The following is an 18,916-nucleotide window of genomic DNA, read 5'->3' as shown; positions in this document are numbered from 1 at the left end:
GGAGAATTAGACCTGATGGAGGTGAGGGGTGTGATCCAAAGCGTGGTCTCAGGAATGTGCCTCGCATATTCAGGGACTGTAAAAGGCTACTTGGCAGGAAGTAGACCTTGAACATGATGTTGAAAAATTTCGTTTTAGATTCCGAATTCAGAATGGACTCCCAAGAGATTCTGAGTGGACGAGTCATGAATTGAATTTGGTGTTCCTCCAAGTGAGAGGTGCCAGATGGAGGAGAGAACCTACGGCTGGGGAATCTATTGGTTTCCTACCACTGACCATCATTTGGGCATACCCTGTCTGGGGGGGCATCGCCGTCCCAGCCCTCCTCCTGGTGGGGGAAACAAGGAGCAAGAGGCCATATGCTGGGGGCCATGAGGTCAGGTTCTGTTCCATCCTCATTAGATTTGGAGCAATTGAGGGGGCTGTGGATAATATTTCTTTTCAATTTTATCAAAAGCTGATTGGTATAATACGTTATTAAGTTCAGCTTTTCTTCTATAGCAGGACAATGATTATATGTTTTGTGTGAATTATGAACAATTTCTGTACCTCCAAGTGCCTCCTGAATCATCCAAGATGTATTAGGTTATGTTAACTTAGTATTTAAGTTAACTGGTTTTTAATGTAATCTGTGCATAATTATAACTTACATGTAAGTTGTAGTTTATTGCCTTTAAATCATTGTACGTCTACATGTTTTTTGCAGGTTAGAAAGATGAGTTTCAGAGAGGCTGAATGACTTGTCCAAGGTTACTTGGGGAATGGGTAGGAAAGCCTGGACTAAAACCTGTTTCTTTAACTTCAGGCCATTAATATCTTGGTGAAGACTGGAAGCTAGTGCTTAATACACACAATATATTCTTACTAACCGGGACACTTAGTCATTCTAGACCTAGCAACCACAGTGGAGTACAGGGATTAACTATATCTGATGGAGTAAAATGCAGTGGGCATTCAGATACTCCTTGAGAGTGACATGTCCTCCACCATTCATGTGGAATCCACCTGTCCTAGAGGGAATGTATCTTATAATGGTCCCCACAACTGTTTAAATTAAATATTTTACAATGAAATATTGGCGGTAATGTTTAGGTTTCAGTTTCCTCTCCTCGGGCCTTGGGCTCAGCCACTCTTGGTTAGGGAGCCTGGTTTTGTCAGTTTGATCTCATGGAATTTGCAGACAGCATCTATGTGCACAGTAACAGAATGATTCTGGCTGATAGAGGGAGGATGGGTGTGGAGCAAGCGTGGCATGAAACAGACTGTTTGCTTTTATCCACAGTCTGCTGATTCAACCTGCAAACCCATTCCCCAACTCCATTAGCAAGACCTATTAAAACACAGGGGCCTCTGTAAAGACGACTGACATTTGCAACATGGAGAGAGGTCTTTTGAGTTGAGAGAGCCCAGTTCTGCACTTATGATTCGGGTCTGGGTATTTTGGCTGCAACAGTTGTTTCTGGTTAGAAAGCTAAAAACCAGGGTCTAAACACTATTCAGTTGGATGGTAAAACACATGCTCACTTTTTGCAGTGACCCTGGAAACAGAAGGGGAATTCTTATAAATCACAAAGGAAAATAAATAACTTCACCCATGGAGGGAAAGAGACAGCTTGAGAAAAGGGACTTTGGAAAAAGGCTGTCTCTAGACAGCAGTCTTGTGGTAAGTACTAAATATTCATTTACCACTCTATATGTTTTGGCTTAAAATGCGTTATTCTTTGACTGTTATTTCCTGAACCCTGTGCTTTTGAAACCTCTATTCCAGTTACCCCATTAGCCATATCCCCTGGGATTTGCTTTCATTTATTTTTTTACAAAGTCAAAAGCCAGCAAATTATTGAAATGTTTGTAGAGTGTCTTAACAGGCAAATGTCATAATCTGTTAACATTATATATAATTACATTAATTCCAGCTGAAGTAGACTTTAACCTATACAAAAACACTACTGTAAAGCTGATGCCAAATGCCAAACCTATATACAGTTATTCCATCACCCATTTATCTTCATTTGGGGGATAAGTTGAGTAAGAATTTAATAGAGCTTCAAATATTGAAGAGTGAAGAGTCTCTGAGATCTTCTTAGGTACGTACCATGGTTCAGTTGTTTACAAACTTTCCTTCAAAGAGTGTGAATGCTGATGAGCGTCGTTCTTAACAACCTGGTTGTGTTTGCTTTCGTGTATGAGAATCTGGTTAGTCCAAGGAAAGAGACTAAGTCCCTGATTCTGGAAGGTTGGCTGCTCTCTGAGCTCAGATGTGTGCATCACCTCTTCTCTTCCCGAATGTATGTGACCAGAGCAAGAAATCAAGCGAGTCACTCCTTTCTTTTTTGCTCATTTACTGAAATAGAGATTTAGCTCCGCTCCTTCTTTTGCATGTTGTGGAAGGATGTGCTTTATTCATTCGTGTGCTCCCAGCATTTGGCTGGGAGTCTGGGTCGGAGTAGGTATCCAATCAAATATTTGTTGAATGGATTTGTCAGTTGCACTTTTCCCACTCTGTGGCTATAGGTCTGGCTCTGCCAGTGTATAGACTAGCCAGTTACCCCATAATTGCTGAGGCTTAATGTCACAAACTGTTCCTGGATGTGAGTTTCCGGGAATGGAGAAAAGGATTACGTTAAACTTTTGTGTCTAGTTCCTCTCTTGTTTTTAGATTCAGTTTCTGTGTCTGTGTGGGCTGTGCAGTGACCAGCCTACCCTCAGAGGCTAAGAACTTTTATAGCATTATAGATTCTCCTCCCAATGGATGTGCCCTTTTCTCATCTCTTAGGTCTTTCTATCTCTGGGTCAAATGTGATGCAAATAGCCTGTGTGTGTGTGTGTGTGTGCGCGCGCGTGCACGCTTGCATTTAAATATTCCCTGAGGATAGTTTCTGGGGAAACTTAGGATAAAAAGATAATTTCTCAGCCTCTCCTTTGCCAAAGAAAACACTTTTTACCTATTAACCTGACAATAGGGTCTGTCATATACCTAAGCAGAGGACAGAGATGCCCATATAATATGAGCAGCACAGGAAAGTTTCTCTTTTTAAATTTTTTTTTTTATTATGAGAGAGCTCAAGTTGGGGGGGAGGAGCAGAGGGAGAGGGATAAGCAGACTCTGAGCTAAGCAGGGCTCGATCCCACCACCCCGAGATCACAACCCAAGCCGAAATCAAGAGTCAGACACCTAACTGACTGAGTCACCCAGGCGCCCTGCAGGAAACATTCTCTTAACCCAAAAATATCCTTGCTGATTAGTCCCTAAAGTCCCAAATTCTGCCTTCCATGCTGGAGAATATGCAAAGATGCTATCCATGCAAGCATGCTAAGCTATTGTCTTTCAATAATTCATAGTAGCACTCATTAATAAAATGTCTTGGATCTTTCCCAAATGTCAGGCAGCTGAGCAAAATTTTGTTGAGGGAATTGGTAAACAATAGGATGCAGAGCACAGATTGCTGGGATGCAGGACTGGGTTGGGGTGGGGAGGGGAGAGGCAGTGAATTACCATGACAGCATCAGGTACCTGAAAATCAGAGAAAGAGGAAAGAGCCTTAATGAAACCATTGTCCATATTTAAATTTTGCTCAGGGACAGGCTTGACTGTGAGCATAAATCAAAGCCTGTCATAGTAGCAGTGCAAGCTGAAAACCCAAAACCCAGCTTGGGTTCCCATGGCACATGGCTCTACCCTGAGTCTTGTGGGGCCTGCAGATCCATTTTCTGACTTAACAGCCTAAAAGAACACTGTGAAAATAAGAACCCATTGCTTGGCACCACCTGAGAAACAATCCTATTAAATCTGCCAAGTGATGCTTAAGGACAGTTTTTACACTAGTGAAATATCTTCCTTGTTTCCTGGAGGTAGGTTAAGTGTTATGTCTGCATGTACATAATTGGGAAAATCCTGAGACTGTGCTCTCTTATGAGTAGGTGGCCTGGGGGATGGGAGGCCTTAAGTGCCACTCCAAGTTATGCAGTTTAGGCCATGTGACTATAAATTTGCCTTCTGCTTTAGTGTTATGTTCTTTCTTCATATAAGATGCTGAGGCAGTGACAGCAAGAGTACTTGTTCTGAGTTGGTGTTTTGAGAGTGAGACCCACTGAGAGTCCCTTGAGTGAATTCTCTTGTGACCATCAGGAAGAGAGGTAGACAGGGATGGGCTCAAAGCTGACTGGCCTATAAAGGACTTGAACCCAAGACATTGCCCTCCTCTTTGGCTCCCTGCTGAAATCACACAAATAACTGGGAGAGAAACACAAGATGATAATTCTGGAAAAGGGTTCCTGGAAAATACAAGGTGAAAGAGACACCTGACCTCTTTCTCAGGGCATGTTTACTTTATTCTGCTTTATTTTTTTTAAGTCCTAGAATGCTATATTGGAACTGGGTTATCCAGTTGCCTCACTTTGTAGAAGAAGTTATTACTCAGTGAGGTTCAATGTTTTTCTCAAGGTCCCACAAGTAGCGTATGATGCAGGTCTCCTACCCCTCACTTCACTTCCTTACATTTTACTACATAAAATCCCAGTAAGAAGAGACGTCCCTTTGGAAAACTGAATAGAGGAAAGAGAAATATACTAAATCTTAAGTCTTGAAATTCCACCACAGTAATCATTATGACCCACATTTTTGAGAATTAGAAGGCCCAGAGGTAATTTCCACTTTCACATTTTGCAGGAAAAAAATTCCTCATAATGTACAGTAAGAATAAGGTACTATTAACTTCATTATACTTTTTATTTTACATAATCAAATCATGAAGTGTTGAGTAAAAATTACAGCCCCCTCGCAACAGCTTTTAAATTTGTAGGCTGGTGGAACCACAGAATAAAGAAACTCACAGTCCAGATACTGAAGAAAGCTTCCCATTGGGGGATGGTCGCTTGTGGTTTTTAGTCACAGTTTTGCCTTAAGGACAGGACACGGGAGGGTTTGAGTGAGTGAGTGTGTGTGTGTGTGTGTGTGCGTGCAACCCAGTAGCATTGAAGTGTTCTTTGATGTTGATTTTTTTACTTGATAAATCACCCTTTTTAAGAAGAAAGTGACAGGTAAGTGAAACTGAAATGAAAAATATGTTTCAATGTGGGGGGTAAGTATCCTGAGAGAAAGACAAGTGACTACAAGTTTGCCTTCACCAGTCGGAGTGTGCCAAGAAGCTGCACATTCACAGCAAGAACAGTCTCCTCTCTGAGAACAATAAAAGTCACCCCAGAAATCGAGGCCTCTTCTTGACCCAAAGCTGTTCCACCCACCCCAGGATGCTTTTTGATCAGAAAAAGTCAGCATTTCACACTGTGCTTTTTTATTTGCAAAAGTCATTCCCAGGCTGCCCGTATAGCTATTTGATATGTGTGGCTAGGATAGCATTGAGCTGATGAGAAGGCTGGGAGTGAATTATTTTATTTATGTATTTATTTATTTTTACCAGCTCACATGCCAATAGCAGAAATTCCCTTTTAATTTGAGGGAAAATTACTTTTTGCTTTTAGCCACGGATGGGAGTAAGTTTCTTTCATGAACGACAAATCTTTCGTGGTACCCCGTTCCTTTTTCCCCTTCCAGAAGGAAGAGAAATGTTGGCCACACTAGATCCTCAGCTCTGACAGGAGGGCAGTTTTGATAAACTCATGAGAGCAGGAAAGGCCCCACACCAAGTCCCTCCATTCATCCTTCAGCCTCTCGATGGTTTGTATCCAAACTATTAGTGATTAGGCCTTCCACAGGCACACATTAAGCCAAACAATAAGCATCACTAGAAAACCTGCTTTACATTTAAGATGTTGTAGTCACTCTGGGATGTTCTGGATAGTCACCACTTTTCCCTCCAGATCCACCCGATCCTTCTTTGCCTAGCTGTGCACCCCTGGAGGATGTACCACTCAGACCTTGTCAACAGGATCCTATGTCTTCTGACATCTAGTTGGGTTTGGCCAACGGGGGGGACCTAGCATGAGATCAGAGGTCAGGGAAGAGAGAGAGGTCAAGCTGATGGCTTTCCTGTTCTCTCCTTGCCTGGTCCTGGGCCACGGTGACTGGACAGCTCTGCCTAAGGTCACAGCTTTTGTTGGGCTCACAAAACCACGGTTCTTTCTGTGTTCTGGCACCTTCCCTCTCCCCATGTTCCTTCAGGTTTCTTGGTAGTAATGACTCTTGGATGTTGCCAGTTTGTCTCATGTTGGTCTGCTTTAGGTCTGCCCACACTTTATTGTGTGGTTCCTTTACCAAAATCTTCTCAATTTAGATGATTTGCCTGTGTCATCTTTTTCCTACGGAGCCCCCTGACTGATACAAGACAATAGTTTATTTATGGAAGCTGACCTAATCAGCAGGAAAAGTGATGTAACACAGAGGAGGGAAATGGTGTGGCAGTGACTCTGAGAGGCACCAAGTCATGGGGGGTGGGTGTAAGGAGCGCCGTGGAGGAGAAGCTGGAGTTAGAACGTGCTCTGAAGCAGTTCGAGAGCTTGCTTCGGTAGCACATGTACTACAGCTGAAGCAATGGGGAGAATTTGGTGGGTGGGCAGAGAAGAAAGGGGCAACCCAAGGATATTGTCCTATACCCTCTGCTAACAACTCATTTCATTGCTGAATTATTTTTTTCCCAGAGAAACTTCTTCCTTGGGTCAATTTTATGTGTCAACTTAACTGGGCTCAAGGATGCCCAGGTACCTGGCAAAACATTACTTTTGGGTGTGTCTGTGAGCGTGTTTTCAGAGGAGAGTAGCATTTGCATCAATAGATCCAGTAAAGAAGTTTGCCCTCACCATTGTGGGTGGGCATCATCAGATTGACTGAAGACCTGAATAGGACAGAAAGGCAGAGAAAAGGCAAACCTGCTCTCTGCCTGAGCTGAGACATCTCCTGTCCTCGGAACCCGGCACTCCCTGTTTTCAGGACTTTGGACTTGGACTGGGACTTACACTATTGGCTCCCCTGGTTCTCAGGACTTCGGGTTTGGACTGGAGCTACATCACTGGGTTTCCTGGGCTGCCAGCTTGCAGACAGCATATCATGGGGCTTCTCAGCCTCTATAATCATGACTCCATCCCTTATAATAAATCTCTCTGTATTTATCCTTACATTTATAATTATATTTACAGAGGGACAGAACCCTGACAAATGCACAAATGTAAATCTCTACTGCTTTATCTTCAGTGATTTCACCCCTGGTTAGTGACCGGGAGGAATTCTAAAGCAGGGTTTCAGCAAACTCTGTGAAAAGCCAAATAGTGAATCTTTTGGGCTTCCCAGGCCAGCTGAGCAGTCACAACTACTCAGCTCTGCTGCAGGAACAGGAAAGTAGCCTCAGACAATGCATGAATAAATGGGCATGGCTTATGTTCCAATAACAGTTGGTTTATAGAGACAGCAGGCTGGATTCTAAAGGGTATCTGCACACAGTAGAGAAATGGGAAACTTGAAGGTCTAGTTCACTTTTCCTGGGTGCTAACTTTCTGAATGGTGACTTGTGTTTACCCTCAAGGATGCACAATATGCTGAGGCAGGCCAAGGAGCAAGTTTAGGATGTCAAACAAAGATGTATGTACCCACGTGCATGAACTGGAGTACAGGTAAATATCTTAGAAAGCTCAGAGCTTACTGAGAATTTTTCTAAATGGAAAATAGGGGCATTGTTGGTGTTGCTCAGAACAGCCCATGGATTGTGACTACTACCCCCAAAATCTGCATTTTGGTAATGCTTAGGCATACCTGTAGCTTTCTCGACTCTTTTGGTGCTGTAATTGGGCTACTCTCACCATAGCGATGCTGTACAGAGCACAGGCCACTAGGTTGCTGGAGGTTTCCAGTGACTCAAATCCGAGCTACCCTTGATCCCTTCTACTAATGGAAACATGTATGAAATATGGTTCACTCAGTAACTCTGACCAGGAGGCCTGACCTTTGTGCTCTGATACCAAGATTGTTTGAGATTTCTCAAGTGAGCATCAAGTAGAGAAAGGTCAGTGAGTAAGAGGGAGGTTTTTATCCCCAAGCCAAAGGTTGGTGTCTGAGGATCCAGCCAAAGCCCGTTTTTGGGAAAAAGCAACAGGTGGGGAACAGACCAGCCTTGGCCTGGGTTAGCTACCTTTCCAAAGTGTTGTGCCGAATCTGACCGCTCCTCCTTGACAGCAGGTGACCGTGGAGCAAGAAAAGTATCAGATACTTAAGGGCGCCTGGGTGGCTCAGTTGGTTAAGCGACTGCCTTCGGCTCAGGTCATGATCCTGGAGTCCCGGGATCGAGTCCCGCATCGGGCTCCCTGCTCGGCAGGGAGTCTGCTTCTCCCTCTCCCACTCCCCGTTTGTGTTCCCTCTCTCACTGTGTCTTTCTCTGTCAAATAAATAAATAAAATAAATAAAATCTTTAAAAAAAAAAAAAAAAGAAAAGTATCAGATACTTAAGTGAAAATTTACCCAGTGAATCTGCCCAGCAGCCTCACTGAGCCCATCATGGCAGGTCAAGAACATGCTAGAAGAATGTCTTGCCCAGCACACACCCCTGGGGGCTCTGGATAGATTTGGTGTGGATGGGCTGAGAGAACACAAGGGAGGCTTGGCCCGGTAGGTACAGCCCCAAATACCTGGTTGCTTAGGGCCTTAAAGGGACCCCAGATGAGCAGGAAAAGATCAGAACCCATCAGTGCTGGGAGGGAGGCTGGAGATATGAGCAGGATTGCTGCTGAAATGGTCTGAATGGAAGGCAGGTGAAATAACAGAAATAGAATACACCCAAGCAGTGGACATAGATTCTGTTGGCACTGGGGACTGGTAGAGTCCAGTGGGGTGCCTGGCTGGCTCAGTCGGTAAAGCATGTGACTCTCAGGGTTGTGAGTTTGAGCCCCACGTTGGGGTTAGAGATTACTTAAAAATAAAAATTAAAAAAAACAATAAAAATCTTGGTGCTTGCTTCGGCAGCACATACTAAAAGTTGGGATGATACAGAGAACGAAGATTAGCATGGCCCCTGCACAAGGATGATGGTAAGGTCTAACATGTAAGCCACTTTAGCAGACAGCTCAGCATGTGCAGGTGGTGGAGCCAAGCATGGACCAGGATGGCTGCAGGCTGCACCAGGGTGGCTCCCTTCCCTTGGTGAGAACAGCTGAAATTTACGGAGGCTTGCTACGTGCCAGAGGCTCTGGTCAGCGCTTCAGATAGAAATCGTCATTCAGTACTCAGAGTGACCCTTTAAGATAGGAACTTTAATTATTCCTGTTTTACAAATAAAAAACCTGAAGTTTAACAAGTTAAGGAACTTCCTCAGGGCTATGGGACTGGTGTGCGATAGACTTGGGATTTCCACTCCCTTCGGGCCTCCCATTCCGCATCCCCGCAGATCATGCTGTCACTCCACAGCTAGCGGCTCAGAAGCAGAAACCCTTGTTTGCCAGTGACCGGGAGCTCCTTGCCTGGTACTTTTCGACATGAAACAGCCCCAGCTTCAACAGGGCTAGAGGTTTACAGGTATATCAGCACATCTGCCATCTCTGTGCCTGCTGATGCTGGAGGCCAGGCCTGATTTCAGGCAAACCACTGTCAAAGGGTTGGAGGTTGGGAGAGCGGAGTATACAAGGAGTAAAGAATGCATGGCTGGAACGTGGTCTAGTTCTGATTTCTGGTCTTGTGCTTTTTTGGATTAATCAGTCTTGGAACCAACTTCGTAGAGATTAAAGTTTATGATAGCATATCTATAGAATACATAATATACACTCTATATCTATAATTTTGTGTTTTTACCCACATGAGGACTCACTGTGGTGTATGCATGTACACGATGGGGATATTGACTGGAATGGGGATAGAGTAGGGAGGAGTGGTGAATGACAGGGCACATCTAAAGTCTAGCTGTCGCCCAGGATGCAACAGGATTTGTAACTGGAGTGATGAGCCTCTCTAATGATTGCACGTGCCTTTGGCTGAGCCACTGACTGATAGGGCTGGGTACAGACCAACATCATTTCCTATGGGGACATCCCCCCACCAAGTGCTATTTGTTTGCTCACCACTTGAACTTGATACCCCCTCCTCTGGTGTTGCACAAAGGAATGTCTGCCTTCAATACAGTGATGGCTCACCCTGAATGACTCTTCCCTTCACCTTCCTTCTGTCTGTCATTGAAAGTAAGGCAGTCTGCCACCATAACCATATATTCCAGAATTCTTATTAAAATACCCTTTCCTGAGCTGCCATAATATTTACCTCTGGTCTTCCTCACCGCATTTAACGCTTTGTCTCATGACTGTCCACCTTAAATTAGGGTTTCTCAATCTATCTGACATTTTGGACCCTGTGTTTCTTTGTTGTGGGGTTGGGGGTGTTCTGGGCATTGGAGGATTTTCAGCAGCATCCCTGGCATCTATCTACCAGATGCCAGTAGCACCCCTCACTCAGCTGTGACAACGAAAACTGTCTCCAGACATTGCCCAGTATCCCCTGGGAAACAAAATCAGCCCTGACTGAGCTGAATTGTAGGCTCCTGGAGGGCATGAGGCATGTCATACTCACATTTGGGTCCCTAAAGTCTGACACATGGAAAACACTCAGTGCAATGAATGAGTGAGTGAGTGAACTTAAGTGAGTAGCCATTCATGAGCTAAGTACACAGTAGCAGGAGATACTGGGTATGGAGGAAGGGGGCACTACCTGGAGGAGGCACTGAGCACTGGTTCAGAAATTTGGGATGGCAACCTTTTCCATTTTACCAAAGATGATTCTAGCTTATGTATAAAGACTTGTGTTTGCATCAGAGATTCTTAACATGATACCTGGACGCTCTTGAGTTCCAGAGTGCTCGATAGGGCAAATTTATGGAAAGGCTCCAGGGGTTTTGAATTCTCTAAAGTATATTGTACTAAATTTTATATGTATGTGCATATGTGCACATTTTTCTGGGGAGGGAGTCCATAGCTATAACCATATTCTCAAAGGTATCTGTGACCCGAGAATGGTTAGGTAGCTTCCTCTGCCATTAGTCTAGCAAGCCTGGCCCACAGGACCTGCACGCAGATGGCTTACCTTACCCAGGTCACAGAGCAGGATCTCAGAAGCACCTGGCTCCATCACCTGTATCCACCTGCTGCAGTGAGTTCTGTCTGCCTGCCTCAGACGTAGCTCTGCGCCTACTTGGCATCTCAGAAATTACTTAATCAAAATAGGAACTGGAAACATTTGGAAGGCCCTTTGTAAATGCTGTTATAGATAGATGACGATACTGCATCTTAAGAAAAAAGTACAAATGAGCAGAGACGTTCGCTTGGCATGTTCTGTGTTTTCTTAGGGCTCGGGGATCTGCTTGTCATTCTCCTGGTGTCTTACCATCTTTCAACAATGGGAATCATCAGATCATACAAGTTTCCATGGCAACCGAGGTTTCTGTATCCTCCTCTGGCAGCCTAAGATTGTTCCTGCAGCAGATTCTCCAGTGCTTTGTCCATAACAAGAGGTAGAGCTTTCATCGATCTCCTTCGAAGCTGGTCCTCAAACCCAGGAGGCAGCTGGGTGAGCTCTCTTATAGGTGTGTGTTTTCCTCTCTAGTGTTTCTAATTGATCAGCACAGGAATTGAGCACCTACTAAGTTCGAAGCACTGTGAAATACTAAGGGTGAAGATCCATGTGAGTGTTAAGAAATGCAAAGCATGATTCCCATTTTGCGAAGCTTTACCGAGTCTCATCACAAATAACACAAATCATAGTGATACCAGGAGGTATACAGTGGTGCAAAGAACAAGAGTGATGGGATTTCAAAAGGAGGTTGGTCTTCCAGCTGTGTTGATCAGGGTAGGCTTTCCCAAGGAGGAGAGCTTTCATATCTCCCTCAATGAAATTGGTTCAGATTTAATCTGTGGTGTGTATGAGGTCCCGGAAACAGAAATTTATTGAGAAAGCCTCCATGTCTTAAAAGAATAGAGTATGACTCCAAGGTGGCCTGGCTTATACTTCAGGAATTGCTGAGACCCTAAGGAAGCTGTGTTGTGATCCTGAATTATCCTCTTAACTTTCCTCTTGTCCTCGCTTGCCACCCCTCCCCCATCCTCTCACCCACACTTCCTGGTGCAGGCACGATGCATCGCGCAGCTAAATCATTTCCATTTCCTTTCTTCTCATTTATCAGTGTATGTTATACTAACTGTATATATATTAGTTGCATTCCAGCAGCCTGTCTCACACTAATTTACCACCCTGTACTGTAGTTCATTATTATCAATTAATATTTATTAAGCCGTCACAGGGTTCATGGCTGGGAATTAGGCACCATTTTCATTATTTCTGTTGCATTGCCACGTTCTATTGCCTTGGCTCAGCTTAGCCAGTATTTATGATCTTTCTGCCAGTTTTCTATTCATGTGACAGCCCTCATACTCATCCCCATTTCAATTAATATTTCAAGAGCAAATCCAGGAGCCATTGTATTAAAACGCTTCGCTTAACACCAGATGCACTGCCTCGGTGCTGTCCCTTTCATGTACCAATTTTGCAATTCTCTCCTAACATGGAATCCCATTTGTCTGGGCTGCTCTCTACAAGCCCAAACAGTGGTTCCTCCTCGTTCCTTTACATTCCAGGCAGTTCCAGATGTTTCCTCCTCATAAATTTCACTTCCTTAACTAGGCTTAATGGATCATAATTGTCCATTTCCAAAGATGCCTCTGAGGTTTGCTTGCCTTCTGTCTTTTCAGCACCTTTTTGGTCCTTAGTCATAAGCAATTGTCTTCAGCTTGGTAGGTTTCCTAATATAATTAATTCATTGACTGCTCTCATGCACATAGATGTGTTGAGGGAAATAAAATCATTTGGTCTGATAAATTCTAGAGTCCATCTGTCAGAGCCAGCAGATAAGTAGGTTCAGGGGCCGTGGTCTTTCTGGGAGGAGAAGCTATTCTCAGAGGCCTGCCATCCCTGGGGATGGTTCGGCCATGAAGGCTTCCAGTAATCTGATGTGAGTGGGTACAAGGCTGAGCTGGAAGTCTTTCAAGTTACCACCCAGATGTGATTGGGATGTGGCTAGTGCTGGCATTCCCACCTCCCTATGTGGAGTTCTAGCTAGATGGCGGTGGTAGGTAGCTACTCAGAGATATTGCAGGCCAAGTTTAGAGCTCTGCTGGTAGGCCCCTGAGGCAGATTATCTGACCTACTTCCTGTTTGGTGAGGTCTAGCAAAGAGGAAGTGAGGGTAGGAGAGAACCAGGTCTGATGTGGTTAGCATTTCTCATCCTCTTAGGAGGACCTGAGGAACTTTCCACAGTTTTGCCTACAAAGACTGCATCAACAATACTATTTCATTATTCACTGCATCAGTTGAAGATCTAGGAGGAAACAGATGGCATTCTCAAGCCAGGTGATGAAGGACAGTTTAATAAAAGGTCTCTTAAAAAGCAGGGTGTGATGTAGGGAACTCAACGAGATAACAGGGCAAGGGAATGACATGGCCATACAACCACGTGGCCAGAGGAGAGAGCCCCTTGGTAGCAAGTGTCACCTTAGGTGGAGGGATGCAGCCAACCAGTGTTGGCCCAGCAGGGAGGGGACTGGGGCATGGGAACTCCCACCTCCCCTCCCCCTCTCCAGGGCCCTCTGGAACCTCCCATTTGCTGAACCCATTTGGAAACCAGAGGAAAATGGGCCTACGGAGCACCCTGGGGTCCAGAGGAGGGTAGAGAAGGATGGAGAGTGGGTGTGTAGGGGCCAAGAGAAAGCATCCAGCATGTTTATCCTATTATAATCTACAGCACACCTAGTCTGGAATAAAAAGAAAATGCTATCCTAAGCCAGCTTAGGTTACTATTTCTCTGTTATTAGAAATAGCTTCCTATGAGTTGTTTTCTAGCCCATTCCCTTGGACTCACCAACTTGGTTTTAACTAGAACAGTATGATGTGTCACCTTCACAATACAAGTTCCACATGGCCAGTGAGTGACATGTTCTTCTCTCCGAGGTCCTGATAAAAATGCCTACTGCAGGGCTACCTACATGTTGTGGGGTAGCTGGGGTACAAGGAGTATAATATAGCGGATTGATCATTGCATTAGAACTCTAAGTCTGCAGCTTTGAAGTTGAGGGGAGCCCTTCAGTAGATGTGTGGCCTTCAGCAAGTTTCTTAAACTCTCCGAATCTCTGTGTCCTCAATAGTGGGGTTGCCATGAATGTAAAGGGAAATAAAGATCAAGAAAATTGTCTCACAAACTGTAGGACTCTATGCAAATGAAAAGTATTGTATTATAGCTCTGATAGCATTCCTCGCTGTTAAACTTCAGCTTTCAAAAATATAAGCAGCAGCGGCAGCTTCAGAAGGAAACACATACGAAGAGCCTACTGTGTGCAGAGCACATTTTATTTTATTTTATTTTATTTTATTCTACTCTATTCTATTTTATTTTATTTTTGCAGAGAGCATGAGTGGGGAGGGGCAGAGCGAGAGAGAATCTTAAGCAGGCTCCAAGCCCAGCACGAAGCATGATGTGGGGCTCGATGTCACAACCCTGAGATCATGACCTGAGCTGAAATCAGGACTGAGCCACCCAGGTGCCCCCAGAGCCCTCATTTTAAAGAGTGCAGAGGAAAGAGATCGCATATAATGTAGTAGAAAGAACACGGGCTGTTAGGAGAATCAAGGGAAGGGATTCCACTGGAGCGCACAGCCTAGTGCTTTGTGGGCCACCTCCTCCTCCAGGCTGCAAATGTGTAGAGCCGGGTGACTCAGTGACTCCAGATGGCAGTTTTCTTTGTCTGCAGATGGAAGGAGACATTCAGAAAAGATTTTTGTCTCAATGTTGGTTTGCGTATATTCATATACGGTGTTTAAAAACCGATGGCATATACATGATGTTATCAGCCAGACATGTTCACCAGGTGTTAACTACAGGTATGTATCTGACCAAACCTTGAATTCCTTTCTTCTGAGGCCAACTGCCTCAGTCGTCCCCTGTTAATGAGCTGTACTCCAGACCTTCTTATATGGAGCGTTATATTTTTCTGGAACTTTTGGCCTCCTGCTCTCACCCTTGAAGCTTAGCCAATGTCTATTTATAACAGGCAGTTTTATTCCAAAGGCTTCCAGGAGCGCCCATAGCCTTCTAAACAAGCGTACAATGACTCCCTGTATGCAGGGTCCTGCTGGGTCCTCGGCCCCGGGCCCTGTGCCCCTGATAGAATCAGGCTGGAGACTGGGCTGCAGAGCCCTCTTTTGTTTGTCTTCTTCCTTCAGTCGCTTTGAGCTGTGCCAACTTCAAGCAATGGGAGACTCGATTTGGGGAAGGGGCTGGAGATCATTTCCCATGTGACTCTCTCTCTTTACTTGGATGGAGGAAGACAGGCTTGGAGGGTTCGAAGCGGGAAAGATTTTCCACTACATAAAGAGAATGAAAGAGGAAACAGGGTCCCAGTGGCCTCTTGCCAGGCCCCAGGAATGCGCCAACCCTGGGAATTGGCCCCTGGCCAGCCTCCTCAGAGGCTGCTGACTTGGGAAAACTGGCTCTTTGGCCACTGCCAAGAATGCAGACAATGGTCTTTTAGTTATTTCACTTTTGAAAGTTAGGTTTTGTTTTATTATCACCAAAGGTAACATTTATTGGGCACCTATGTATGCATGCCAAAAGATAAAATGCATGATTGGAAGTCAGTGTAACTTAAACCGAGCAGAAACACCAGGGTCCTCATATAATATTTACAGCCTGCTTCTAATTAAGGTCTAATCCTCTGCTTGGGCATGTTGGTACCTTAGATGTGAGCTCTGAATGGTACTGAAATTCTAGAATTAAAATTAGTTTTTAAGTGCTAAAGTGAGCTGTATTTGTGTCACTTGAAAGGGCTGATATAAAGCTTATCCAACTGTCATTTACCTGAGAAAGGACTTTGAGAAAATGAAGCCCAGAACTGGTGTGTTCTGAGGAGGCGAAGAGACTGAGCTCCAGCCATCGGCTCAGGATCCTGAGGATTCCGAATCCCGGAATGGAGAGAGGAGGGGCCCAGCACACCTTCCCCTCAGTGTGTGATCACAGCGTGTGAAATGTTGATGATGATGTTCATGAACAGTCAGATGACCTTAAATTATTCCGTGTGGTTTTTCATTCCCATCTGAATCGGTGCTATTGATCAATAATAATAACAGCAACTAACATTATATGTTTTTATATCCTGGGTGCTCAACTTAACATTTTATTTGTATTAGCTCACTGAATTTTCACAACTCTACAGGGAGATGCTATCCATCCCCTTATACAGATGAAGAACCTGAGGCTTAGAAATTCAGTAGCTTGTCCAAGATCACATGGCTAGTAAACACCAAGGCCTGTCTGACCACAAAGCTTGTGCTGCTGATATCCATACCATCTCTGTGTACCTTGAACACCTTTCAGAGTTGAGAGGAGCACGAGTCTCTGTGTTGGGATCAGTGACCTTTGTAGCTTCCGCTTCCTGCGCTGTTGCAGTTGCTGCTTTCCAGATGTCATGTCAGCACCATAGCTCCAGCAGCCATTTTTACAGTGGTTCTTCTCCAAGTAGTTTCTCTGGAGCTTTTTACTCAAATAACAGTCTGGCCTCCCTCGTGTGTAGAAACTTTCCCCTGGGCTGTGATGAGAGGTCCTACCAGGATTCTGAACGGTGGTAGAGTGGGGAAAGCTTCTCTGAAGAAGAACCTGGAAGAAGTGCAGGCCCAGAGGCCCTCACAGCTCGTTTTAAGAAAGTTCTATTTATGTGAATCCAGATTTATACATAAGATGCATCAGGGGTTGCTGTTCCTCTTTCCAGAGAGATTCCTCATACAACAAAGGACTCACCAGAAGATTTTTTTTAAATAGACTTTAATGCCTTTTAAATTGAATTGCATTTTCAAAATTCAATTTGCGGTGGTAGTTTCCCATGAAGCTAAATGTCCAACATCAGACCTTTTTTTCCCTGTGATGGAAAACAGATCACAGATGATATTTTGGGTTGGAGTGCTTTCCCCAGGAGTCCTGAAGGGCCTGGAGAGCCTGTCATCATGCATGGAGGGAGTTTCCACTCAGGGACAAAGAGGAAAGTTACAACCAGGACTCCCAGGCTTCGACTCCTCCCTGGTGGTATCTTTCGTCCTCCTGAACTCTTAACAGTTCTGGTGGGGATGATGGATAGTGTGCTTTACAGTAAAGGATGGCTGGTATCCTGCAGTTAATCCAGAGCAAATCAGATACCTTCAGAGCCTCCCACACTTCTCTGAAGGACTTCTGCCAGTCTACAAAATTTCTTCCCTCATTGCAAATTATATCCATTAAATGTTTACTTGTATGCATACTGTGAGGCCCAATCTTCTGAAGAGATGAAAGGAAAAGAAGAAAGAGGGAAAATTAACTCAAATGTAGACTATTGGCCATTGGTGACTTGCTGGGCATGGCACAGATTGATCATATCTATTTTGATGAATTCTTTTATTCAAATATTTATTGTGCTTGGTTCTTCATGGAATTCTGTGGTGAACAAGACAACTGTCGTCCTTCTCTCATGGAGCTAATATTCAAATAATTCTCCCAGCAACCTGTGATGCATTTATTATAAGTCCCATTTTAGAGATGTGGAACCTGAGGCTCCAAAGGTTAAATACCCCAAGGGCGCCCGGGTGGCTCAGTCATTAAGCATCTGCCTTCGGCTCAGGTCATGATCCCAGGGTCCTGGGATGGAGCCCCGCATCCAGCTCCCTGCTCGGCGGGAAGCCTGCTTCTCCCTCTCCCACTCCCCCTGCTTGTGTTCCCTCTCTCGCCGTGTCTCTCTCTGTCAAATAAATAAATAAAATCTTTAAAAAAAAAAAAAAAAGGTTAAATACTCCATCCCAAATCACATAAGTTAGCAGGAGTTGGCGCCGAGTTTCTGAACAAGAACCATGTCTGACCAGAGGCCAATTTCTTGATTATTCTATTCTCTGTACTGTTTGTAACACTCAATTAAGGATCAAATCTGTATTGCTTAGTTAATAGAATACTGTCTGGAAATAACAGCAACAAAACCTTGTTTTTAAATGAGTTAACTAAGAGGAGTCTTAAGCCTAACAGGAACAGGAATAGAGTTTATCCTTTTTCCTATGCGGTTACCGGATCGCAGGGGAAAATTGGAAAAGCAAATACAGTGGTTATTAGTGAAGGCATTCAAGCCACATATTTGGTTTTCAAAGTCCTCTGCTCAGAGAGGATCCAGTTCAAGATGCCTGCCCCTGTTGATAAGCATGTTTCTGTGGGGCTCCTTTAGAAAGGAAAATGAAACCAGCTAACAGGGCACATAGCTCTTAGCATTATAAATTAAGACCCAGATCTGCCACTGACTAGCGGTGCGCCCTCCTCAAATTCCTTTACATTTTCCTGAGCTTCTATTTCCTTCTGCACTTACAAAGGATCAAGTACCACAGGGGCAGCAACAACAAAAAGTTTGAGAATGTGAAAACTTAAACCCCAGGAGCAAGGAGAAATGCGATAAAGCAAGAACGAGGAAATGGAGTGGGGGTTTTGACTGGGCCACAGTTCTACCCCAGTGCTCAGCAGAGGGGAGCGTTGCGAGAGAGTCTATGAATCACTGGGTGAAAGAAAAAAATGAATGATAACGGTCACTCTAATAAAGAGAAAACAGTATCATAGCTGGCACCACTGGCTTTGTTCCTTTTATGTGTCCCTATAGCCACCAAGGAAAGCTTTATCCTGGTGAGTACTGTGAATAATCCACACACACTCTTCATTAAATAACCGAAGATGGACGCCCCTGAGAGCTAGAGGTGCTCAGCCCGCTGTCAGCCACCCAGGACGGAGGTTCGCTCATCTGGACATGATGGAAGACCATTCCCGAAGCCTGCCACGATGCAGAGCGAGGGAAAGGGACCACCTCTGTCCAAGGCCCCACCTCCCACCTCTGCAGGGAACTTCATCATTTCCCAGTCACACCTGGAAGCTCACCATCCATTCTTCCACCTATCAAA

General features: G+C 44.6%; 1 protein-coding gene and 1 non-coding gene across 2 annotated transcripts in view; both read left to right on the top strand.

Moving 5' to 3' along the window:
- The first annotated feature begins 351 nt into the window (after positions 1 to 351).
- The window catches only part of NCKAP5 (NCK associated protein 5), an 824,899-nt gene continuing 806,334 nt past the window's right edge, over positions 352 to 18,916 (top strand). The window contains exons 1-2 of the mRNA XM_045868505.3: positions 352 to 376; positions 1,534 to 1,663. Coding sequence (XP_045724461.3) covers positions 1,595 to 1,663 — 69 coding nt within the window. The 5' untranslated portion in view covers positions 352 to 376; positions 1,534 to 1,594. The remainder of the gene's footprint in view (positions 377 to 1,533; positions 1,664 to 18,916) is intronic.
- On the top strand, positions 8,890 to 8,999 carry LOC123840049 (U6 spliceosomal RNA). Its single transcript, XR_006789871.1, has one exon. It is a non-coding gene; the product is annotated as a U6 spliceosomal RNA (small nuclear RNA).

This window comes from Mirounga angustirostris, unplaced genomic scaffold, assembly GCF_029215605.1.
Source record: "Mirounga angustirostris isolate CCGP_5_RB_7025 unplaced genomic scaffold, mMirAng1.0.hap1 SCAF_3, whole genome shotgun sequence".
NCBI lineage: Eukaryota > Metazoa > Chordata > Mammalia > Carnivora > Phocidae > Mirounga > Mirounga angustirostris.
The sequence above is the reverse complement of the archived record's forward strand: the minus strand, read 5'-3'. Positions and strand labels throughout refer to the sequence as shown.